At 36.8% G+C, this 26,920-nt stretch overlaps 1 protein-coding gene across 2 annotated transcripts in view; it reads right to left on the minus strand.

The window, feature by feature from the left end:
* The window catches only part of COL11A1 (collagen, type XI, alpha 1), a 158,718-nt gene extending 132,272 nt beyond the window's left edge, over nt 1-26,446 (minus strand). For both annotated transcript variants that reach the window (XM_014939348.1, XM_014939347.1), the window contains exons 1-4: nt 26,209-26,446; nt 9,793-9,960; nt 5,205-5,418; nt 2,593-2,755 (exon numbers count right to left, since the gene is read on the minus strand). In XM_014939348.1, the coding sequence (XP_014794834.1) occupies nt 2,593-2,755; nt 5,205-5,418; nt 9,793-9,960; nt 26,209-26,323 (660 nt within the window). In that variant the 5' untranslated portion in view covers nt 26,324-26,446. The remainder of the gene's footprint in view (nt 1-2,592; nt 2,756-5,204; nt 5,419-9,792; nt 9,961-26,208) is intronic.
* Nucleotides 26,447-26,920: the final 474 nt, after the last annotated feature.

A 26,920-nucleotide genomic window follows, 5' to 3' on the forward strand; every position in this document is an offset into this window, starting at 1 on the left:
GGGGAGGTTTAGATTGGATATTAGTGAAAATTTCTTATTCACCAAAAGGGTTGTCAAGCAGTAGAGCAGACTGCCCAAGGAAGTGGTGGAGTCACTATCCCTGGAGATATTTAAAAGATGCATAGATGTGGTACTGAGGGACACGGTTTAGTGGTGGACTTGGTAGTGTTAGGTTATCAGTTGGACTAGATGATCTTGAAGGTTCTTTCCAACCTAAATGATTCTATGATTCTGTACTATGATTCTTTTGTGAGTCCAAAGCCATATTTCTTAGTGGGTCTCAGCTGGAATTGAAGAAGTGACTTGCCATGTCAATGCAGGAGATTTTAGGAAAAAAAATTGTCAGAGGATCACTAGCTTCCTTTTTTATCCTTCAACACACGACAAAAATCCTCAGAGAAAAGTGTTTTAATTTATGTCATTGTAGCAAATTCTGTTAAAGTTATATCCTCATGTCTGTGTTCACTTCACACAAGTTTGACTTCACTAAAAACATACGGTTATTTTTGAGGTTTCTTCAGTTAATTTGCTAATTCTGAATTTTAAGTATCCATTTCAATTTTCTAAGTATGTCTTCAATCAACCTTACTGACTCTTCCAACAGTTGCTAACCAGAAAATAATTGCATTCTTTCACATCCCTTCCTATCTCTTCTTCTTTTGTAGGGCTTGAAAGAGGGGAGGGAATTGTATATACAAGTGCAAAAGGTATAGATGAAGGAAATTATCACTGAGAAGGAACTGCTAGAGCAGGAATTATTTTGCCTTAAAATAGTTACTCTTTGTCATGACTCAAAGTTTCATCTTTCTTTCTGAGTGGCTAATAACCTTTGTTACAGATGAATGACATAGCAGGAAATTTTTAGAACTATCATTTATTTATCCCTTAGATAGCCTATGAGCCTTCTGTATTCCCATGGGAATAGTCTTAATCTCTCTTGAAGAAGATTTTTTGGAGGATTTAATATTTAAAACTGTTTAAAATATAGAGGAAAGATATACTATCATTATAGTTAACAACTTCAGAGATGAAAGGATCCTAGCGTGCTTCTCTTCTATTCAACATGTTATTTAATGCAAACAATTAAAACAAGTCTCTTACTTGATGCACATATCATCAACCACTGTACTTATTTTCAAACAGCTATGTTTCAAACACCAATGTTTAGTTACAGTGCACCTCCCTCCTTGACAACTTTTAAAATGGTAACAAACTTTGCAACAAGTCAGGGCCTGTTGCCTTAGTTTCTATTAGAATCTAAAACTCTAATAAAATATCAGTTCATCTACTTTTATTGCATTTTTTGCTGAATTCTTTTTACTTCCATGTATTAACATTGCACATATTTTGAAAATTTACTGCCAAATGCACATACCGTGGGACTTGGTTTCTGACCTAAGAAAGAAATACAATTGAAAATTGAAAGTAATTGTCCCTGTGCAGACCAAAAAGCCTTGTCCCACCCCAGATAAGGCACCTGTGGAATTAATCTTCGAAAGGAAAATAATGTCCCTCAGATAAGCAAACTCTGTTGGGGACTACAGATAAATACCAAACATCTCCTACTGGTTGACCCATTAAATCATCCCAGAAAAACATCTCCTTTGTGAATACCAAACATCTCCTACTGGTTGACTCATTAAATCATCCCAGAAATTTCCCCATTCAAAAGTTGCATGTTCCATCATGTCTGTTGAAATGAAAGACAACAATGCCACAGTGTTACACTCAAAATTAATATTTCCTTTCTTGATACCTATGCAGTTTCTCAAGCATATGCTCTGCTTAAAGTTAGGATCACAACTCTGGACCTCTATGGAGCACAATCGTTCTGTATGCAAAGTAAGTTAACTACTGATCTGTGTTTTCTTATTTTTCAGTTTAAATTTAAATTTGACAGTTTTGACTGTTGTATAACAATATTATAAAAGAAACTCACTAGTGTAGATTTAGAGAAGCTTCATTATTAGCCTGTAAAAATAATCGTTGACATAAGGATTCTACCTAGAAAGGCCTCATGATTGGCAGTCACAGACTTCCTTAGAGCATTTTACCCTTCCTATATGTACTTCTTGGCTAGTAAATGATGGAAACATATATGTCCTTCTTGCCAAAGTATGTTCCAGTTACTGGAAAGAGTCATAAGTGGGATAAACAATATAAGGGATTCATATTACACAGAAAACTTTCCAGGTCCTTCTCCCCTCTCTCAAATACTGTTAATATGCATAAATATCTGTAAATGTTTGAGAGAGACAGAACTAAAATGATTCAGTATCATACTACTCAACTTTCCCAGGTTAATGCTCCTAAATATCTCAGATATCTCAATATTAGGCAGAAAGACAAAAAAAGCAAGCTCCTTCCAGATACAACACAATCTAAAGAACTGAAAAATGCATCATATCTTCCAACAATAGAGACATTTCCCTGTTTTACTTCTCTCTTATTTCAATCTATCCTAACAGGTTCTATAAATCAAAGTTTCTATGTTATACCAGCTTTTGCACTAAAAAAATTATTCTCATTTGAATTATGCATTTCACTCAACATAAAATCACTCAATTCAATTTGTTTAGTATTGATTTTTACCTCAAAAACTTCTTCATCCAGAATCCTGGTTCCAAAGACAGTGATGCCATTGGTGTCCACAACTGCTTTGTCACTTCTTTCAAGTGGTTTTGTAGTTTTTTTGTTACAGTCAACAATCATTGTAACAGTTTTTTTCTCCACACTAATAGCTACTCGATGCCACCTATTAAAAAAATCATAATGCTACTGTAATTTAGGTTTCTAAAACTAGTTCCTTGTGTTCTTATCAAGACAGTTTATTGCAGATTGTGCACCAGTCAAGTCACAGATAAAATTTTAAATGTCACCATTTATTTCCTACATACACAAATGTATACAATGCTTTGTCTATTCACTGTATAACTTCTGTCCCTTAGTACAAAGGAATCTGATCCATAACTCATTGTGTATATCCTATACAAGATGAAGTTCAAGCTGACCTCTGAAGCTTTATCCAGAGAACATTAGTAAACTCAAATTAAAAGCGAGTGCATTGTTTACTGTTACTGTTCTGTTCAATCTAATTTTATTAGTCTAATAAAATCAATTTAATTTATTAGACTGAGCAATCTGACAGCAGATTTTATTTTTACAAATGTTTGATTTTCCAAATTACTTAAGGAATTACTTGTGCAAATACATTTAATCCAATAACTTATTCTTTGCTATTTACTTTTTACTATTTGTTCTCTGCGATCACTCACCAAAATCTTGCTATGTTCTTTTGCTTATTTGAATGTATCCCATAGCTATAGAGATTTTTCAATGTACAACAGTTGCAACATAGATGCTTTTCCAGATACATATACTTAAAAATGCTTGCCAATATTCCTGCAATGATAGCTTTGCCTACATAAATATTCACCAAAAAGTGAATGAAGTGATTCAGAATACTGACACCTGATTTCATTTTAAAGACATTTGAGAATAAAGTTTTGTATGATTTGCCCAACTGTACTATGTTCTTTGTGAGTCTTTATTATCATGACAGACCACGTGAGCCTTTCTGTTATGACAACTTAAATCTAAGACCAAGTGCAAGCATCACTGTAATCTAATAATAAAACATCAAAGAATCTTTGACAGACCAGGGCAAAAAGTGTCAAAGTAGTGTCTGGTAAGAGGAAGGCTGGAATCAAATTATTTTAGTTGGCATTTGTGGCACTAAGGTTGTCTAAATCAGAGAGACAGCTTAGATCATTGTTACAATGAGCCTCTGTATATCAAAAGGAACACCTCAAAGCTAATGGAATCTGACTGCTAAACAGTATCACTGAGCCAGAATTCTAATTCCATGTTTTCTCTGGAACGTGGTTGAACATTATCATTATAAAAGCAAACTGTCCATGCATCCTCAGGCACATTACACTGCTTACACTTTTTTAATATATCTCATTTTGAGATGAAGATTGTTGTCCTAGATCCTTCATAAAATAGCTGAGTCAGAAGAAAATTGTCGGTCTATCTTTTGAAAGCATGTAGAAGTTGAAAGCATGAAAACATAGCTCCCAGTGGCTAGGATTGACTCCAGTTGATTTAGAAGTTGTATAGTCTCACTGCAGGAAATTGTACCAAAACAAGTTCCTTTTGATTTCTTCATTTTTATCAGTTTCCAAACATTTTTGGTGAAGTTCTGAAATTCATGTGGAAGCTTTGTTATTTTGAGGAAGTCAATGGAAAAAAAAAAAAAGTTTGCTGCTTTATTTTATCACTCCTTCTGCTAGGGAAATACATCCGGTTTAGGTTTCATGCTATAATTCCATTCTCTGGTAGTACAAGGACTTTTATCTTTTATTCCTTTATAAACATATTTCATTATAGTTGAATTTTTGCCCTTCCTTCTCTACTGATTTGTTTTCTTTTGCTTTAATATGATTTCATTCTGTTTATCTCTGAAGACTGTGGCTCCTGGCTTCCTGGACTGCAGCACAATAAATAAAAAGTCTTTGAAAGAATGAATGTACATTTAAATCCACTAGAATGACATTCCCAGAGAATGATTGCTTGTCTACAAAGGGCAAGTTAGGTACAAAAATTTAACAACTGCATTAATAACATAATAGATGTTTGATATTAATTGCTTTTACTGAGGGATCAGTGTAAGTCCTTGCAGCACTTCAGATTAATTGTCCAGTTTATTCTTCCCCGATTTCCTTACATATAGACATCTCAAACTAACTTATTTATCTGCTATTTGTGTTCAGGGTAGGAAGATTTCTCTGCTGTCTTGTCAACTTGTTTTTACTCTGCCTATCATCTTCAAATGACACAAGACAGCCCTTCTGGTGTAACTATTCCTTAAGTCTTTTTGAAAACAGCTTCTATATTGCACAGGAAGAATCTTCATAGGTTTAGTTTTGGTGGGTTTAACTTCTATAATTATTTCTTCACTCTTGATTTATAGAAATGGCAAATAATAAAGGTGGTTTGGCTTTATCTGTAGCTGTACACACCATTTGAAGTTAGAACTGTATTCTGGTCAAAGGTTCTCTGATTTTGTATCACAGCAGTCAAACTAGCTGGAAACTGTGTTACTGATATATTTAAATATTTAACATAACTCTTTGTAAAGACCATAATCACCTATCCAGTGGTCTATGGTATTATTTTTAATCTTAAAATTTTACACTTACTTGCCATCAGCAATGTTGACTGTTCTAAAAAGAGGATAGTCTTCCGGGGCAGGTTTTCCATTTTGGTCTTCAAACAGGAAGACAGGGGATCTACCAACTTCAACACCTACTTGCTGAATTCCTTGCTCATTGTAGACAGACAGAAGGAAGGACTGGATACCCTTTTTAGGTTTTACTGTCATTAATATTGAAAAATCTTCCGGAAAATCTCCACCTGTAAACAAAGTGATACACACAGTTACAAATTCAGAAAACATGAAACCATTCTTTAAAAGTTTACATTTTTCTATAGGCACAGAGGATCCCGCATACCAACTGTTGGGGTTCTTTAATTCTCTAAAATTAATAGACAAAAAAGAAATTTTTTTTTTTTTTTCTTTCTGGTCTCACTTTAATTCTTGAAAGAAATACCTTAATGATTCTTAATAACATGACTTGTAAGTCTATTGTGAATTTATGTTATAATACAATGTATGCAAGAACCATGAGAGTTTCACATTCATTATTTTTTATATTAATCTTCTTTTTAGCAATCTTCTAATTTAGAAGTGTGCACTGCAATGTCACACAACAAAATAAGTATCTGTATTACAGCAAATCTGTTCCCAGGCATTTCATACCCCTTCATAATGACTTGTTTTAGTTTCTCTCTCACAATATATATTTGAGTCTTTCTAAAATAATGTTGTGTATGATATTGAAAAAAAAACCTAACTAGTTTTATTTAATAGGAGCTTTAGGCAAAATCAAAGAACATTTAATTTTCATTTATTCCCTGATGCTTTCTCTTTGAAGTAGAGATTACATATCAATCATTGTTTCAACATTTAGAACTATAAATAAACAAAATTAGAAGTGGATACAGTTTGTTTATAAAGGAAGGACTGAGGTTCGACTCAGTACTGCTCCTGCTGAATCTGGAGGTAAACCTGCATTTCAGTTGATATGAAAGTCTATTAGGCTTAATACAAAAGAAGTGTAAGACTGAGATTCTAAAAATCAGAATATACATTGGATCCGTGTGGCTTCAGCTGCAATTTACATGTGAGAAATAAAAGGATTAGAATCTAATCATAATGTTGGCAATGAATATAACTGCAAATGTGCATGAGAGTGGGTAAAATTTTCTAAAGCATTTTAATAATAGAAAACAGTAAGTTTTAATAGAATAACGTGACATTTTTGTAATGAATAAAAGTATGTGAGACTTCAACAACAAAAGCTGAATTAGGAATTGTTTCTTCCTATGGAGAACTTATAAGATTGTTTCCAAGACAGGTCTTCTGCAAAAACACTCTCAGGATCCTACTGAATATTCCATGAAGACAAGCTATTGATGGCATTAACCCTTTAGTTACAATATGAAAAAAAAAGCATAAAATCTTCAGTGTGTTTTAAATGACATACTATTCTTCTAAAACAGAAAATCCCTAGTTTTACACTTATTATATTGTCTGCTGCAATGTTCTTTTATGTGCTTAATACCATCTTTTTAACTTTTTGTGTAGAAGATTGTTGAAACACTGTAGTAATATAGACCACTTTAGGGCTAGATTTGACATTTTATTTTGAAGGGATCAAAGCTCAATAAATAGGAAGCATTTCATTTATTCTGGTATGACTAAATGTCAAGCTTTTTAATGACAAAGCAAAATTGCTAGTTTACAGATTAAATTAAACTGTACGTTATACATTTTAATGTCAGAGTAAACAGATGTGGAAAAAAAAATGGGAAAGAAAGAGAAAAGATGACTGTCAACAAAGGTCAAATAAATTATTTGAAAAGCACTGAACACTTGCCCTGTCTGCAATATTAACTGAGAAATGTTGAAAATGCTTAAGGCAAGTGACACTAAATCATCTAGTCTGGGCGTTTCCTCCTCAATCAGATAACATCCGATAAAAAAAACAACCTGGGAGCTTTCTAAGAAAAGTGACTGACAATGAGTCACATGCCTCAGTTCAGTAGTTTCTGTTATCGCTGCTATGACATAATGTTCCCAGATGTTTTATCTTGCACCTAAACTGTGTAATTAAAAGTAAATTTCCTCCAAATGCAGTTTTGATTGAAAAAGTCAAAAAAATGAACGACATTCTAACATGTAAAACTTTATGTATTGCTATGTATATATAGTTCTTGGACAAATACATGGAATAGTCATCAAAGTCTTCTCACTTACTTTTAAATTTCTTGTTCATTGGTAAGGTTCTAGTTGAACAATAACTAAAAACACCAATAACAATTGGAGGGAAAATCAGTAGAAAAATCTTCATATAAATATGGCTTGCCATTCCTGTTATTCCTATATGCTCTTCTAAAAGATAACTTAGAGCTTACAAACAAATAGTACAACAAAACTCTAAATAGTTATCTTCACAATTTATAATGCCTTCCAGTCAGTGAAATCAATGCCTGTTATATTCTGGGAAGTTGGTAAATATTATTAGATCCATTTTTAAAAGGTGGATATATTGATGCTCCCAGCTTTTGCCATTAATAGCTTCCTTTGAGCTACAGCAGGTACTATACTTCCTGATGAGCTATAGGATAAAAGCAAGCACAGGATGCATTGCTACTTGTATTGTTCAGCTAAAATGATGTCTCAGAACTCGGTTTTGTCTTGGATATGTTCTGCATTCTTTCCACTGCTATAGAGACTAAGAAAAAGGGACATGATCACTTATTTATCCTCAAGAATAATCTCTGAAAAAGAAGGCTTTCTTGTGGTGGAGACAGGATGCCTGTTCCACTAGATTCAAAAGGAAGTAATTACTGTAATAACCTCCAAAAATTGTTTCTAGGTTCTTTACTGAAGTAGAGGATAGTATGACATTTTCCTGTTTTAAGCAAAGTTTTCTGGCTGCTTCTTTTCATACTACGAGTGAACACTGCTTTTCATTTGTCTCCTGCACACAAAAGTGTTGCAAGAGATGATTGGCAAAATCAAGCAAACTCATTCCAGTTGTAAAGCAGAAACTGGAAGTATTAATAAGAACAGTACCTAAATTAAGGCAGTCAAAGGCTATAGAAATTTAAGTGTCAGCCAACAACATAAATACTCATTTGTTCTGGCATTCAAGAATCATATGAACAGTTACTACTGCCAGACCTTCTTTTCATGTTACGATTTGCTTCATGAATAAGCGCAAGTCAACCCAAGCTCTCATACTTCCAGCTCTAGTCTCTCAGGCTTTCATTTAGTAGAAGGTGCTTGTACTGTTCTAAGCTTTAAAAAATATTAATGATTCCAAGCCAGTTTAATCTTCGGAGCATTTGAATGCTCATTTAAAGTTTTTTGTTGTACCACTTGGCTTCAATGACACACATTGTACAACTCAGAATATGAAGGTGCCAGCTTATAACATTGTGCAACTTGTGCAGTTTTTTAATACAATGGATTATTTCTGCATTTTTTAAAGAAAGAGCAGTCCATATTCTGCTAACTTTACTTAAGTGGAGCAGTAATTAGTTACACACATGGTCACACTAATACCATCAAGACATTGTAGTCTGTAATGGGCCATTCAATGAATGGTATTTTCAGCTGGATACCTGTTACATATATGCAACTTAGTTGAAAAATATTAAAAACTGAAGAACTGTGTTAAAAATAATATAAATATTATATCTGTAGTGAATTTTGCTCTGATCTCCTTCCATGAATAAAAAAGTAAACTGATGAGTTAAGGGAACATCTAAGCTATGTTTGGACTGTATATAGCTGTTTCCCAGGTTGCTCTGTATTTTTTTTGTAGTTTTGTATTTCTACAAAATAACGTATGTTTCCCCCTTTTATAGATTTTGGATGATATCTATATGATTGTTACTTTGAAAGATAAAAGATAAAGTATTTTTCTTTGCCAGCATCTAATGTATATGTTTATAGACAGACTTGTTCAAACTCTGCATGATGTATCAAAGCAGAAAAATTAAATGTCCCATGATTTTGGTTTTTAATACTCTTATCATTTTCCTCAGTTTGGGAAAAGTGAGAAGTGACAGCAAAATAATGTAATAAAAGTTTCTCCTCAACATCCAAAGAATCTTTGTTCCAAAGTGTGATTATTTCATTTTAGAGAAATTTGAAAAAAGATGGAATAGCATTACCTGCTATCTTCAACTCACCTGCTTTAGTCTCCCAAATACCCAGATACTCTTGGTTAATTCTTAACAGATGGTACTTCTGGGAACCATTTTGCAATGGCCAACCACAACTCATTTCTACCACTGCAGCATTACTCTAGGAAGTACTGCTTTTAAATGGACTACTGAAACTAGAGGAAGCTTGCCAAAGCCACCAAATAGGTTTTCCATCAGATAGCATTAAGAAAGAGCAGGTAATGTGACTTACAGGCCAATTCTGCTAGTGACACAGAATTGGATGAAGAGATTTATAACTGAAGCCAATAAAAACTGATTCATTCAGTGGATAATGAGCATGTCCTGTCATTCGTATGCAGGCCCAACTCTAGGGATAAGAGAAGTGTTTTGTTGTACTGATGATGGATTACATGTTGTGCTTTAGATACCATAAAAGCATAGTCAGTAAGGTAATTTACCAAAGTAAAAGCTTTTTGATAATCTTACCTGGGTACAGCTGCTTTGTTGGGGCACTCAGCTGTGCAGTTTTTGAAACTCTGTAGGCAACATCCGATCCTTTTGAGTCCCTTCTGTTTGTGCAAAATCCTGCTGTTCTTGATACTCCTTCTGGTGAATTGTGAAATTCTAACGCTTTTAGCACATCAACAGGTTCAGCTGACAAAGAAGAAAAAAAAAAAAAAAAAAAAAAAAACCAAAAAGAATTAGTCATCTTGCACCTTTACAGTATGCAGCCTCTAAAAGGGATATTATCACAGCAGTAGCTGCATCCTATTTTGATTTATTGCAGATTACTTGTATACCAGAATATTATTTTAACAGGATTATTTATTTTTAAATATGTAAGAGTTCACCCAATGTAATTGTTATGATCAGATTTTCAAACTACTTCACTGCACACTGAAAATCACTGTTTCCCAAACACAGACAATCTTGGTGACTGAAACTTACAACACATTCTTTTAATGAGTGATTTCTAAGAGGTGCAGCTGATTTTAAAAGTTTGCACAAAAGTTTCAGAAGCAATAAGCTATTACCAGAAACTTGTCTTTGCCAACATTAAATTATATTCTGATTACCTATGACTGTTTTCTCAGACACCAAATGAAAAGGAAGAAGTTTAGTTAACCTCATTTCTCATCGAGTTAGAGAAAGAAAAATGTACCCCCTTTGCCTGCAAGAAGCGAATGGACTAAATCACAGTCTTTCAAGATTTCCAAGTTAGATTCAAATGGTCTTGTTTTGTACTTTAGAGCCCAATTACATTTACGTTGCATTTATGCTCAGTGTCTAACATCTTAAAGCTGAAGTCCAGAGCTGCTACTGCACTGATATTGATACAAAAATATTTATTTATACATACATACATATATATATATATAAGGACATCAATGAAGCTTAAATCCATGAAAGTTCACCATGGCAAAAGGGTCAAATACTGAATGGACAAGCACTTTAACAGAGGCAGTAAGAGAATATAATTTGCCTACTGCATATTTTTTCTCTTTGAAAAAATTAAGGTGTTCATTATCCCTACAGATCATGGCTTCACTAATTTATTTTTTGAGTGGGAACAGAATTTCAACAGACTATTTTTTCACTGGGACTATTCTGCAGTTTTCATGTTGGCAAACTCATAAACACTTTATCTGGAAAGACAAAGTTTTACATGATTTTCACTGTTAAAGCTGAGAAACGTGTTTGGTAAATCTGACCCTTCTTCATGTCTTTGAACTGCACTGTGGCATTAACTATAGCTAATTTATTCTGTTATTATTAATTTTCTGTGTCAACATATACCAGCTTAAGGCCCAAAATTCACTGTGTGAGAATATTCAACTATTTGAATAACTATTTGCAAACAAGTGAAAGTGTGTAAAAACACAGGCAAGGTGATATTCTAATCAGAGTCACTGACAGACACATCTCTACCTTCTTTTCTTACTATTTGTACAGTTCTAGGCAGTTCTATTTTTCTGTCGTTGTAGTATCTCAGAAGTCACTTTACTGCATTCACTATCAATAACAGATGTGACCAAAGTTAAGTTTAACTATCGCATCCTATTCATCTCCTGGCATTGCCAAATATGAACAACTCACTTTGTGATTAACTCTATCTTTGAATAACACCAAGAGTATAGTGGAGCCACACCCAAGAGGGTGGTGGAGCACTGGAACAGGTTGCTCAGGGAGGTAGTTGAGGCCCCTTCCCTGGAGATATTCAAGGAGAGGCTTGACGAGGCCCTGGGCAACCTGGGGGAGTTGGGGGGGTCCCTGCTGACTGTGGGGAGGTCGGACTAGATGACCTTTGGAGATCCCTTCCGGCCTGGACAATTCTATGATTCTATATTCTTTAAAAAAAATATGAGGTTTTTCTCAATCAACCTAGAGTGCATGTAATTTCTTCTGTCCTAAAATATATTCACAAAAAAATGCTTGTGAGCTTCTTTAATCTTTTTCACATCATGCAACTTCTCATTTGCTTTTCCATCACATCATGTTATCATATATAAACCCAATAGCCAATGTTGTTGCAAGCTAATACATTTTGAATGAACGCTACAGTATGCACCTGAATTTACTTAAAATCTATATATGCTGCAGATTCAAGAGATTATATTTCAACATTATCAGAGGAACTGTTTCAATAGTGTGCAAATTCTGAAACATTAGTCTTACCTCTCTGTTAAGTACTAGCTAAATAATTTTAATGGATATAATTTATTTTCTCCAGGTATTCCACACAATTCTAAAGTCCTTCAAAGGCATTGAAGGAACTGCAACACTTTTTCGTTCTGGTAACCAATGGCTATTTTTGCAGTACCTATAATAATTTGAATCAGAAATGTAATGTAGAACCAGTTACTGGAAATATTAGTAAAAATTCCAAGCTGCTGTATAAGTCAACCACTTCTACATTCCTTTTTACTTTGGTCTTTTCTATAATTTGTACCAGATTCTTCATTATTTTTTAGAATAATGGTTGTTCATTGGCTGGCTGACTGGGAGAGTATTCATCCGTAAACAAGATTATCCACTACTCCCCGCTAGTTCTTCTGCTAAAAAAGTTCCAGACAAGAAAAAGCATAATAGTAGAAGAGCATAATTTTCAAACCAGAAATTCCAAATAATTAGAACAAACATTTTGTTAATAGTCCATAGATTCCATAGACGACATCTATTTCCACAAGCTGTGATTCACAAAATGTAAATATCAAAAACATTAGTCAGTTTACAAGGATTTCTAGATTTAATATGCTGCTTAACAAAAAATTGTTTTGATAGAATAGTACCTACATATCATTCAGTCTGCAAAATAACCAGACTGAGTTTGTGCTTCTTCCTCATAAATGTTCTTGCAACATTCTTGTGCATGTCATTGTTTAACCTCATCTCAAGTCTAATCAAATGCCCAGATTAGGATGCAACCAATCCTGTATTTCAGCAGGCCTGGAAGTCTCCTCACAGCTGTTTTCACCATCTCCTAGCTGAAAACAGGACTTACTGTGTAAAACACTTCTCCCCTACACTCTTTCTGTGTCATGCATAGGACTACCTATGCATATATTGAGGTTTGTGCAGAAACACCCTCTTTTTGCTAGTGTAAATTTTGTCTGGGTGAATTTCAGGATTTTTCTTCATTTTCTGGAATTATGGCACCCTCGTTGGAGCAAGTGTTCAAGTAGCCCTGACCAGGCTGCCATGACATTAGTCTCAAAATTCTTGATGAGCTCACTGTGCATGTTCACATGATCTGCTTAATGCCTCTACAGAAAGCACTAGACACAGGTGCTCTCAATACGCCACAGAGCACACACATCTAGCAACCCAGTCAAAACCAAACAGCTCTTGAGAAACAGCAGTGCTTAGATCCTAACTAGTTAGAAGTAACCTGTTTGAAGTACAAAGGACAACAAGAAGTCCTCGCACAGCCAACACTGGCCTGCTTAGCAGACATGGGTAGAGAGGTAGGAAGACAACTCACAGAGTCAGGGAAGAGCATAGCCTGGAAGCCATCAGCTGAAACTGTGGCTTCTCTTATCTGCTTCTCTAGGTTCTGCAGTGCTCAGTGTCACTGAACCCTGGGAGCTTCAGCTCTTCCTGAAAACTGCCTCTTCTCTACCATTCTGTTCCCACACAGCTTCTGGGAATTGTAAGAAATAGCCAGAAACAGCACCAGTGCTAAGGCTGTGCAGTTTGCTTGTTTGCATGGTCCACAAAGATTACAGCGTGTATTTATATGGGGCAACATTAATGTAACCCATACATTGGCAGATCTCAGGTCTCTCGCAAGAACTCTCTTACAGTGCATAAAGCACCTTTCCTAAATTATTTTATCTTCTAGTCTCATTTCCTTTAATAGTTTTCTCATAAGAGAAGAAAACTGCGAATTAACCATATATGAAGTAATGCTTTTGCATTCTTCCAATTTGGTGCTAAGATTTAAGGTACCAAGGAAATACCCAACAAATAAGTATTATGCAAACAGCTCTGCTCATTTGTTCTTGGTGTGCAAGTTCATTCTCCTTAGGAAACTTACACATCAGCTTTGAAAAATAAACTTTGTTTACTACGGCAAATTTGACAAAATGCAAATACCAGATCCTTAAAGTGGGTCCCTTCATGCAGCTGTTTCTGGCCAAACTGCACTGCTGCTTGAAGGCCACCTCCTGCAGGCAAGCCAGACAAAGCCACAAGATTACTTTTGAGAAGAAGTCCATATCCATCAGGGCAAGCGTGCATTTTTCAAGTTAAGCCCTCCTGATTTCAGACCACAATCAAAAAGCAAGTTTCCACTGTGCTACATTTCCACTGACAGAGAACCAACTGCAGGGGATCATTCTTCTCACTAAATACCATAGTGCGAAGTTCAGCAGCATATGTCCTTGATTCAAAAACATTCAGAGAGAACATGTGCAACTTTCACTGCCACTAACGGGCTATATAGTAGCACCCAGAGAAGAAGTGTTTAAAAGCGTTGGGATTTCTGGAACGGCAAAGTAGAATTCTTCAAAATCCCTTTTTAGAAGACAGAATCATGTGAGATGGGAACCTGAGTGTCCTAGTATCTTTCAAGATACCGAACTGTTCACTAAATAGCTCTAGCATAAGCTCCTCATTTTCAAAAATAAAGAAGGTAAAGTACAAAAAAATTAGGGGTGTAACATCTCAAGACCTGAAATAATTGTAACTTGCAATATTTAAAATTGTAGAGCCAAATTCTGGTCTTCATTACCGTGATATGACTGAAGTACATCCATTCACTCAATGAGCTTTCCATATTTACAGAGATATGGATAAGAACATTTGATCTGGGGCACATAATATTAAATATAACTTCGAAGCCGTATTTAACCTTTCTTGCCTTCCCTTTAGCTTTCTTCTATAGTAACTAAACAGGAACCTAAGAAAAAAAAAAAAAAGACGGATTGCAGAAATACATGTAACAGCATGTTCACTAAAAAGAAAAAAGCAACCTCCTGTCAGCATATCTCTGCTGGAAATTAAAAGGATTCAGTGAAGCAATTGCAAACGGGATGCTAGACCACACTTTTACATTGCCAGGTCAGGAAAGAATATCAGGAGTGATTTACATGAGGGAAACTTCATGTGTTTTCTGTTTGTTTGGAGGGGAGAAAAATACAAATCTAACTTCCAATTTTGGTTGCAATTTTCAAGGGTAGACTTCCTATATATACGATGATACTTTTATTTTAAAAGCTATGACAATGCATTCTACTCTATGAATTAATAACCACATATTTTTTAAAATATAATGCAATTATAGATTGAAAAATAACCTCTGTAAAAATCTAGACTACATTTTGATCATATATTCACAGTTAAAAATATAATAGTTTTCATTTCATTCCATAATCTCTGAATTGAAATAAAATCTGTGATATATTATTCCTATTAATACTTATATTGATACTACACATATGAATCAAATTCTGATACTTTTATATTGCATTCTATCTAACAACTACTGCCACTGTTCAATGTGATTTCTTCTGGACTTAAGTAGAAGCTGGTGAAAACAGCAGGTTAATTTCTGATGCGTTATAATGTCATAAACAGCCCTTATTACATAAGATCAGAGGACTTGCATCCTTCACTTTGATTTCTTGATACGTTTGAGCTGGAACCTATCATGAAATATGGCTCTCCCCTTCTCTTGGTGGAAACTGTCCATGGAGAAGGCTCCCAAGTACCATAACAATATGATACAATGATGATGATGATATCAGAGAAATAAGGGACTGAGAAACTGTACAACAATGCAGAAACTGAAGTCCTTTGGACACAGAGCCTGTGCATTATTCAATGTGTGACACCAAGCCTCCTTGACTTAAGGATGACCTCAGTTTTCAGCGTAAATGCCTAGTGTTTCCACATCTCTCTATGCAAATGCTTCTTGTAGGTGACCACGTAAACCTAGGTAGAAGGATATACATTACAAGACAAGCACAACTTGCATCAGATGCAAGAAAATTTGCATCAGAATGGTCAGGTCTGGTTCATAACATTTGGATTTATTTAAATATAGATAGTAATTAAATGAATGGTGTTTAATCATATCTTCTTAGTTTATAAAATATATATCCTGTCTGTAACTGAGATCATGGCAAACTTAATATCTTAGTGATAGGCAATAAAATTTCTTGTTTGTGCCACAGCAGCCGCCATTAGAATTCTGCATTGTGATAAAGTTCTGCTGACCCTGCAAAGGCAAACTGTACAGAACAAAAAAAGGATGGATCAACACTGCATCTAATGGCAGCAATTCCAATCTTTGGAATTACACCAGCAGCAATCATTTTGGATAAAAGGTTAGAATCTATACTTATTATCTTTCTAGCTACTATCATGTTGCAAAGTCAATTATCTTTATTTTAATGAATTGGCATTTATGAAAATGTTTTGATTTACAACTGAGGCTTTTTAATAATTTTCTAGCTGCTGAACAACTGCAGCAATGATCCAAAATCAAAAGAAGTTCTCCATAGAGGCTTACTCAAATCACATAGGTTTATTCAAATCAATCTAGTGAGTGACATTAATGTAAACCCTAGGTGTGTAAATTTTAGGCCATTAAAACACATTGAAAATAGAACTGTATTTTACACACTTAAGCATATGAAACACTTAAGTTCCTGTTTCTTAGCATACATATCAGCTTCCACTCATAGTATCTTACTAGTAATTTAAGTCTGTTGTTGTCACAAATCGATTGAAAAATTCTGTGTCGGAGTCATTTCACTGATGGAATATGACCTGGACAGTCTATTATTAGAAATGGTTTTTTTATTTGCAGAAGAAAAAAATTCCCCACACTTGTGAGTGCTTCCTCAGAAATTCTTTTTGACCTAGGTTTCTATCCATTCTTTCCTACATAAACTGTATTGAGAAGCAGCTTACAGGTCAATTCTGTGAGTTGCTGCAATTCCTTACTACTGTGAATCTTACTCAGTATTTCATGTCCTAGTTGGATCTTAAGATGTCAAACATCTAGATTGGTCTCAATACAGATGTATACAGTGGTCCTCAGTAGACTTGAAATACATACAGATTGAAAAGATATTATTCATTGAAATGAGAGCTCTTTTGAGTGAATTTGATTATTGCCTAAGAAATAACCAAGGAAATCAGAATGGAAAACTGTGCTTCTTATCTACACACCTTGAGCTTTCTTCTATTCTACACAGAACATGCTATAAGCTACTTAGAAGTTGCAGTGAAAGAGGAAGATAGCCCTAAACCTTTTTAGATAGGCTACACCAAACTGACATCTGTTCTCTTTCTATGAACTGTACAGTAAAGCAATTGTAGCTGCAATTAAAGCTATTGGTGACTAAGGACCAAACAGTTCAAGACATACTTTTATTGAAGATAGGGTATGCAGAGGAAACAATCATCTGCATTTTCAGAAGGAAGAACTTTCCTGTCAGCCCTCAAAACAAAACTCTCCAGGACTGACAGGAAAGGCACTGTGGTGGCAACTCCTGGCTTCAAAATTCATTCCCACAAGAAATTGTTGTGGGGATGACTCATTTAGACTAAAATATTTTTCTTTCTGTTCATATGCCTAATAAATCATTGAATTTGAAATCTCATTATATTTAGATTTTGGTCTGGTGACTTCTGGGTCTTAGTCTCCTAATTTTATGAAAGAGCTCAGGCGCAATGATCCTTCCCAATTTTAAGGATATGTTCAAGTGCATAATTTACAAGATGCTCCCAGATTGCATGCTGGGGGACATACCTTAAAGACAAATAATAATAAAAAAAAAAACTTGAGGGAAAAAGAAAAAGAGACAGTATTCTTTACTTTACAGATATACCCTAGCAAACTGAGTGTACCACTCTTTATTATACTGTTCTTAACTTTGGTAACTGTGGCTTTTCCTTTTTCAGATATAATAAACAGTCTTTTTAAGAAACAGTTTTATATATTTACAGATAAAATAAACAGATAACTTCTTGACTTATCATAATTCTTCAGCAATGCCCTTTTGATTAATATGAAAGTGAAAATTTACCAGTGATGACTCCACAAATAGCCTTTAAGACTTACAATCAATAACTGGTAATTGGTGAGATAAAACCCTGGAATAGAAAAGAGCTTAATTTGACCCAGTAAAAAGAATTAGCTGAGAAATTTAGGAAGACTAACGTTTCTAAATTACTATTATTTCACTTCATATTTTTCCATGGAAATATGTTTCATTCTGCCAGTAATCTGTTCCAATGGAATCACCGCAAAACTAAAACTTAAGAGTGTTGAAACATTAATCTTAAATTCTAAATGGAGTGTTTTTTTTAAGTTTAGTCCAGTTTTCTTTCACTGTGACAGATCATTTAAAGAGTATAAGCTATTATAGCCTGGTAGGCTAAAATATGCAAATTTGGTGGGTACAGATGAAGGTACTCATATTTGTGGACAAGACTTTCAAAATAGGCTACCTATGGTTAGATTTCTATGTATTTATTTAGGAACTTAAATAGAAGTTACTGGCTGTTCCACAGTTTTTTTGAAGCAATACTACCTATTAAAGTCATAACAGCCTGCAGCTAGTTAGTTTCCTTACTTTTCTTAAAATTTTGAATCTTCATAACTATAAGTGCTCATTCTAAGGACTCTCCGTGTATTCTATAGGTGGATAAAGATAAAACCTGCTATGAAGGAGGTTTCTAATTGACACTCATTAGAAGATCCAAGGCTTAATGAATGTAAGGGGTGAAAATATTTTCATGAACAAGAACTCATATGAAGGGGTAACTAGTCTTCACTATCTGCTGTTGACCTCTCAAGAACAGTGCTGTCAGGCCAGAAAAAGGGAGAAATGTTTTTCTTTTAAAAACAGTCTCAGATACAGATTGTGTCAAAGTCCTACATAGGTTTAGTTTAGCTACCATTTGTCTAGCTGTTTCAGCAGTTCTCCTGCTGTGAAACCTGATAACTTTTCCCCTCCATGCATTGCTTCTTCCAGATTATTAGTCCAGTTTATCATTATATCAACAATTAGCAAGCAGTCTAGTTTACTAGCTAGACTTAAGCTTGCTAGAGCAGAGAGAGTGATAAATGCTGCCATTTTGCCAAATTATCAATAGGGAAGTCTTTACTAGCAGTGTTAGAATTTGGATTTGTTAAACTGTTAGTTTGTTGACTACCAAGTTTGTTGACTACAGCACAAGACCCACCTAGCACTACCAATCTGTGCTATTTCTAATGTGGTAGGAATATCTTTGTTGTTATTTTTACCTTTATACACTTTAACTTATTGTGGGCAGGTATGATGCGCATATTTAAAACAGAAATACATATAATTATTATTAACTGTACTTATTCATTTACTAAGTTCTTAATCTGTTAAGAATGAATACAGGAGTAAACATCCACGAGCAGGACTTCAAAAGCATGTTATGCCCAAAATGCTTCACTGTACTTCTCAGTTCTTAGAAAGGACTCTGTGTTGGGCAGCTGTAGGTTAATGGTTGGACTTGATGATCTTAAAGGTCCCGTCCAACTTAGACAATTCTATGATTCTATTACCTTCTTACTGCAGGCTCTAGTCTCTGTATCCCATACAATGACTCCCTGCAGTTCTGGTATAGGTGTCAAAGCACCTGTTAAAAATTTTCCTACATGTTAGCTTTTAGATGAATTATGTAACAGGAATCTTGGCTGGTGACATTTTAAGAAGAAGGTGTTATTGCAGTGCTTTCGTATTTAACGATTACAAGAACTAGAGATTATCCAGATGCATATAGGAATGCTTTAAATGGCCCATGATTGACTATTGACCCACCTACAGAGGGCTTGAGTGAAACTGCTCAGAACTGGCTACTTCTGTTCCCACACCAGTTATTTGGAAATTTTTCACTGACTTCCTATGCTGCAAAATCTTCTAAACACATGGGAGTATTTCAAAGACAATAAAGACAGTCTATGGATATATAGGACTATTTTTTGATACTCACCAACTACTAACTGTATCTCTTTATAAAGACCAATGTCTAACATATACAGTAAAAAAGAAAAACAAACACAAAACCCACACTTAAATCCCATATTGAAACCAGTGGGAAATTGCCTATCTACAACTACACACTCACATCTTTAATAGGGTTAACTTACAGGCTTATTTATTTACTGGAAATATTCAGAAAAAAAAGAAAATTCTGGGCTTTGTTAGGTTGCACAATTCTAGCACGTAACTTTGGTTTTCAACTGACATTTCATATTTTTTTCTATATTCTGCCACAAAATGTGACTTTTTTATTACTTAAAACCTTCTTTGAGACTAGATAGGTTGTACTTTTATCACTCTTTCAGCAACATTGACTGCAATCAAGCACTAAAGACCTGATCTTGATTCCATAATACGTTTCACTTGTTACCCACAAAAGATTTGGCCAGTTCATCACCTGGTGCAGACCTGTATTGATCCACCAGTTTACAATATTTTAACATCTGTATCAATATTTCTGTGGAGTTATTCCTGTTTTACACCACAGCAGATTATATCAGAACTGCAGCCCAAGCGTCTAATTATGTTGAAGACTCTGCTAAAGATTCAAAATGTTATTTTTGTACAGACAGTGGAGACAGTACTTCCAACTGTGAAAATCTGCAAAACAAGTATTAAATCCTTGGAGCATCCTGTTTCTATTACCGTATCAAAAAAAAAAAACAGTCTAAAAATGGTCACTGCTACAGGAAAAGACAAGGTGTTCCCTCGGCAACTAAACATAAGAAAAATTCTACCCACTAATGCTTTGTTGATCAAGGTATTTATTCCAAATAGACTTCAAAAATATCTTCTAATAAAGGGGAGTTTTCAAAGGTGGATAATTTGTACATTTTTCAGTTATAAGCATAGAAAAAAAGCGAAACACAGCTAAGATTTACAAATTTTGCCATTTAAAGTAACCGTATTTAATTTGACAGAGCAGCAACTAAATTAGTTTTTTTAATCATACAGCTAAAAACTTTCACCATAATACCTCTGACATCAGTGAAAGTATCTCCCTTTTGAGAGCAATGCAAGGAAATCAGACCCAATTCTGTACCTTACTGATATTAGCAAAAATTCCACTTAAGCAGATAGCAAGGTTGTAATACTCTGAATTTTATTTTTTTATAAACTATTATTGGTTGATGGCCTATCAGATTACTATTATAATTTGAGTAAATATACAGGTAAGGGACAGAGTAGGTAAAACTTAGGCTACAGTAACACTTTAACAATGTGACTGTAATTTGTCTCATAACAAAGTTAATTCATATTATAGACAAAGCTTAGCCACCAGTGACATTATTCATAGCAGGATCAGGATTGTCATTTTTTTAATTATATTTTATAATACGTCTTTCAATTTGCTTTGCAGCAAACACTTTGCTTCCATATAATATCTCTGCCAAAAAACTTCCATTTCACATACTGTATGCATTAACACTTTGACATACAGTGAAGTCCCAGACCTAGAATTTACAAAGGTTTTTACAACCCCTTATGTGTGATAATGTGCTAAAAAGAATTTAAGTTCTGCCAGATTCTACTTCTATTGTAATAACAGGGTCAACAATTAATCCTTACATTTACAGTCTGTAAACTTGGTATTTAATACTGAGTAGTACAGTTATAAGCCCCCAGAACAGGCATGTGTGTTCACCTAATTCCTTTTAAGTCACTGCTCTCTATTGTGTCCATCCAGAGGGCAAATCTTTATCACTGCATGAGACTTCACATTCTTAGAACATCAGAGATTTCTCCCAAGCTCTGCTTAATTTATTCCTCTCTATTATCAACAAATACTCAGAACAATAATAAATTAACCAATGCTGGGAGGATTTCTTCTGAAAAGAAGCAGAGAGCTCTACAGAGAAAAGCAACTTCTTAATCTTGCTGGCAGATGGAAACCCTACTGTTCACCACTGTACAAAACAAATCTGGGAGAGACATAATTGCTCCAGTGTGTTTTAGGTCTAACTTTACTTCAGTAGTAACGTCATGGCTCTTTTATTATGCTGCAACCTTGTTAGAATTAAGGCCCCTATTTGGAGCAGGCCAAATAACTTTGGGCAAGACAATTGTGAAACTGAGTATGACACCTCCTTTCCTGCATTTTACAACTGCTACAGCCACCAACTTTACCAACAATAGTTTTGTTGGTTTTTTGGTTTTGGTTGGTTTGGGGTTTTTTAGTAATCAGAAAACACCATAGCCCCAGGAAAAGTTTTATATCATAGATTATTTTTGCTAGTGACATTCCAATATTAGGCACTATGGAAAGAGATTATTTCAAGCCAAAACCACTGAATATTTGAAGGTATTCTATATGTACTTATATACAGTTACATTTGTTAAGATATACACAAAACTAAATTTGAGAAACTAGCAGAACTAGTGAAAAAGACAGTTTCCTGCAGACTGAATAGTCCTTTCTGGGATCCTTGTGAAGTCTACTTCGAAATTAAATGCAAAGATTCATGCTCTAGAGAATCTACAACACATACCAATCATTTTTCTGTGTCAGACTTCTGCTGCTAAAGTTGAAATAATTATTTTACCTTAGGAACAATGTAAAAATTCTAAATTATATAACAAAACAGACATACACATGCAGGTCTCTCTTGCACTATTCTGGGAAAACTGGACCATTTCACCTGCTGATCCCTGGGACTCAGAAAAACTTCAGCTAGGACCACTAGCTGAATCTAGTGAAATCACCCTTAGACTTAATCACTTTTCCTCACTTTGTAAATATTTATCTGAGAAACCCCTGTGCATCCTCTATTTCTGAAGGTTAATGGCATTTTGTTAAACTGAAATTAACACATAAGTCTATTTCACTGTAAAAAAAGGAACAATGTAAATATTTATATTCTTTTTCAACCTTAGAAATTAATTGATCAGTTAAAATCAAAAGTACTTTACATTACTAACAGTTCTGAGAAAAGATTCATACTTTTCTAGTTTAAAACACCTTTTTGTAGAGGTTTATACTAGCCAGATACATTAAAGAATTTTCATTCAACAAACAGATCCGTATCTTCCCAGTGCAACTTTCGTACGTGTAAGAAATCACAAATAAGTAACAGTGTTAAGTGTGCATCCACTAAGGAAACTTTCCTTTTGCCATCACTAGTGGGCCTGGTTCTGCATTCCTTCTGCACCTAGAACTCCCCCTAGTTTTCAAGCCTATCTGGGGGAAACACAAGGAACCTTTGTATTTCCTAAGGTGACTGTAAAAAGTATCTATTTTATATTAGAAACAAATCTGCTTGTCACTTACACAGAAGAGCCAAAGCATATTTTCTATATATAGCTTCATAGCCTCATTTTCAGTAAGGATTCTTAAATACTTTTGCAGTCAAATTAAGAGCTGAATTTCCATTTGCTTAAAAAAGCTTATACATCATAAAAAGACTGATTTTTCATTTCTTGCACAAGAAATTCAAATCAGCATCACAATAGTGCATTGATGCCAGGCCCTTACAAAAAATTTATAGTGTTGAAGCCATGCCATTTCAACTAAATGAGTTTATTCATTCCAAACACATTACCAACAGATTTAGTATTAAAGGTGAGGAAGGGGAAAGGAAATCAAAGGGTGTCTTTTAAAATACTGAATTTTGTTTACTCTGCATAAGTCATAAAGAAAAACTATTTTCTCAAAAGAGCTGCTTAAGAGCTGGTGGGCACTGAGCTGACCAAATATGAGTCACTACTTTTCCCATTCAGTTTCTTCTCACTTCTGTACCCTTTTTGTATCTAAAGAAGCAATAACTCAAGAGCCCAATCAGATCTTCACACCCCCTTTCTTGGTACTATGAAAGACACCTCATACTTCTCTTTCTTTTTTGTGTTAAATAAAGAAAAAAAGGTCAAGAATTTTAGGAATCTCTTGAGGTTTCTCTACACAGAATGGATTCTGTTTTCTTAAAAAGAAGTCACTGCTGTATGAATAACACTATATGAATACACCATGTAATTTTCTTTACATAGAGGTAATTCACAGAAAGACAACTGAAGAATATAGGATTGAAGGATTTATTTTTATAAGGGCAATGATTCATATTTTACCCAGTATTTTCATTTAGTCATATTGTTTACCTGCTTTAGTATGCTATGCTATTTTATTGCTCGGTATTTTCCCTCTCCTACTTTCTAACATGAATTATGTCCCTTTTTATCTTTTAACTACTTTAAATAAGATTAGAATGCCTAAAAGATGATTCAAAAATACCTCCCTTGTACCCCTCTAGGGAAATTAGGTCAAATTCTACTCCCTCTGTAGTGAGTGGAAAAACTCTTACTGACTTCAATAACAGATCAAGCCCCAAACACACAGCTCCCGAGTTTCTAAGCAAATGGCATACTGTATTTCAGAAAAGTTCAACAACTAAGTTCTTTTCAGAGTGCTTCTACAAGCATCAGAAGCCTGTAGCTTTGTTCCTGGAATGTCCTTCATGCAGAAGACCAGAGGATAAGATTTTTCATATAGCTTTTAAATTTTTAATAGTTACCAGAAACAAATTAGTCTGCCTAATGTTGCTTAATATATATCAGTAAGTACCAGACAACTTCTACTGATTTTTTTCCTGGCACGCTTCAGTTTAGACTTTCTTTTAACTTTTCATTTGCATCCAAGCCATTATCTAAGATAATTTACACAAATCTTACTTAAGTCAGTTCTACTGTGAACGGTCACATGAAAAGTGGCACAAGAAATCTATCGTGCCTTTGTGGACAGTATTGGTCCTTGTGGAAATTTAGTTTTGACACAGTAATGAGGAGCCGAATCATTGAAGCTCTGCGAAGTTAATTCACCCTGAGTGTAACTCCACTGGAGCCGGTGGAATTGCAGTAGGGGTGAAATTTGACCCCCTCCAATCCCTGTCAGAAATGGGGCCAGCAGGGGGCAGAAGCCCTGATTGATTTGACATCGCCAAGGTTGTGCGCAGGTATAAAGGACTTGAATGAAACTGATCACCGTATTGTACTCCCTCTAGGATGCCTGTTGATTCAGAAAGTGGAAATTCAGATCGAGAAACACCTCGTTAAAATAATAAATACATAAAAAAATAGACCTTTCTTTTCGGAGATTTAAACCCTTTCGCGGATGTCAGACTCATTGAAAAATAACTCAATCCAAGCCAGATTGGCCCCCAGATGCGCCTGTGGGCTCCAGTGGGAGGGAGAGAGAGGGATGGAGGAAGAGGCAGCATTTCCACCCCCGGTAGGACAGGAAAGCGCTCCCGCCACCGGAGATTATCCACTGCAGCTCCTCCAATGTGCCAGCACATCTCAGAAAGCCGGAGCGCCTCGCCGGCGCCCAGATGGGACGGCGCGGCGGGCGGCCGGGGCTGAGCCGAGCCGGGCAGCAGCAGGAGGGGAGACGCGCGGGGGACGAGAGGGGTAGTGCGGAGCGGGGGACGGACGATTCCTTTCTGCTGAAACTACCCGCATCTTGTTCCCTCTGCGAGTCGCCCGCGGGCTGCACCCTGCCCACCAGGTCCACGGACACCTAAGGGACCACTCGCTCCCGCTGGGGAGGCTGCGAAGGGGGAAGGAGGCTGGGGACGGCGCTACGGCGCTGACACCGCCCGTGTGGGGCCCAGCGACCGTCAGGCCGAGCCCCCCGAGCCTCCCCTCCCCTCCCCACCGCCAGGGCATCTCCGGGCCCGGCGCCGCGCACACCACCTGCGGGGCGCCGGGAGCTGCTCTCCTCAACGTCTGGCAAAGGGCCCCTTCACATATATTTTCTCCTCCCCTCGCGTCTTGGAAAACTTTTTGCCCATTGAAACCCTTTGCAAAGGGAAAAATAATAAAAAAAAAAAAAAAAAGTGGAGAGTGGAGAAAATCAGAGCTGAGAGCCTCCCCCCCCGCAACTTTTCCTTTCCTCGCCCCTCCGAGGAGAAGGCAGATACTTGTCGCTCCATTTCAGCCACAACTTAGTGAACTTGAGCAGAGTAAGGACGCTGTAAGCTCGACAAAACGGAAAACCATACGCACACTCCACAAAACTGAGTTTAGTGCTGGAAGAGGAGAGGTCACTCTGTTCAACAAGTATTTCTTTCATCTTACCACCCCGCTAGTGCATACCCCTGCCTTACAACCACAAAGTTAAAGGCTGCAGCTGAACGGGAGCCATCCATCCGCGGCACCTGGGAGGGACGGACCCTGCCCGCGCTGCCGGGGGCTCCCAGCGGGTCTCCGCGCCCCGAGCCCGCCCCAAGCGCCTTGGGGCTCTCTCGCCTCCCCGGCACCGGGACCCGCTCTGACAGGTTTCCTCCGAAACGCGGCCCCAGCCGTGCCGAGTCCTTCTGCCCGACGGGGCGGGGGAGGGGAGAGAGAGGCGACTGGACTCCCCGGCTCCCTTTTGCTTTCTTACCTCCTCTGACCTCTGCAGCCCGGAGAAGGATAGCGAAGGTGATGACCACGGTTACAGCCGAGTCCCAGGGCCACCTTCTCGTTTTCCACCTTATGGACCATCTCTGCATCTCCATGCTTGGCACCCACAAGTGTGAATTAAACCCGGGCGCCTTCGGTTTATACCAGCTCCGTCCTTTCCACTATATTCCCAGAGATGATTTATCCTATAGAGCCATACGTGATATACCAAGAGGGGTTTTCTCTCTCTCACCCCCCTCCCTCCCTCCCTCCCTCTTTGCTCGGCCTTGCGCAGGCCCCTCCGACCCGTCCTCCCCGGTGCCCTGCCTTCAGACTGAAGGGAGATGAGGGGCTTTAATCAAAATGCAAAGAGAGCCGCATCCCCCTAAAGGCTTCATCCCGTCAGAGGGCTGGGCGAGAGGCTCCCAGGGCCACCCCTGGAGCCCAACTGACAAGCCAGCCGCCGGGCGGAGGCCAATCGCGGGGCTCCCCCGGCCGCCCACAGCACCGCCCTCCGCCTCGGCGGCGCACACCGGTCGCTCCGCGGCCGCCAGCCGCCCCCGGCACAGCTGGCCTTCGGGACGGCGGAGAGCGGCCCTCTTGAAGGCGCTTGGGGAACGGGGAATGGTGGGGCGGGAGCGAGCTGGGGTACGCCGCCGGGGTGTCCCGTCACCGGGCCACCGCTGCCCGCTCAGTCCCGCCGCCCCCCGCCC

Source organism: Calidris pugnax, unplaced genomic scaffold (genome assembly GCF_001431845.1).
Source record: "Calidris pugnax isolate Ruff unplaced genomic scaffold, ASM143184v1 scaffold18, whole genome shotgun sequence".
Classification (NCBI taxonomy): Eukaryota; Metazoa; Chordata; class Aves; order Charadriiformes; family Scolopacidae; genus Calidris; species Calidris pugnax.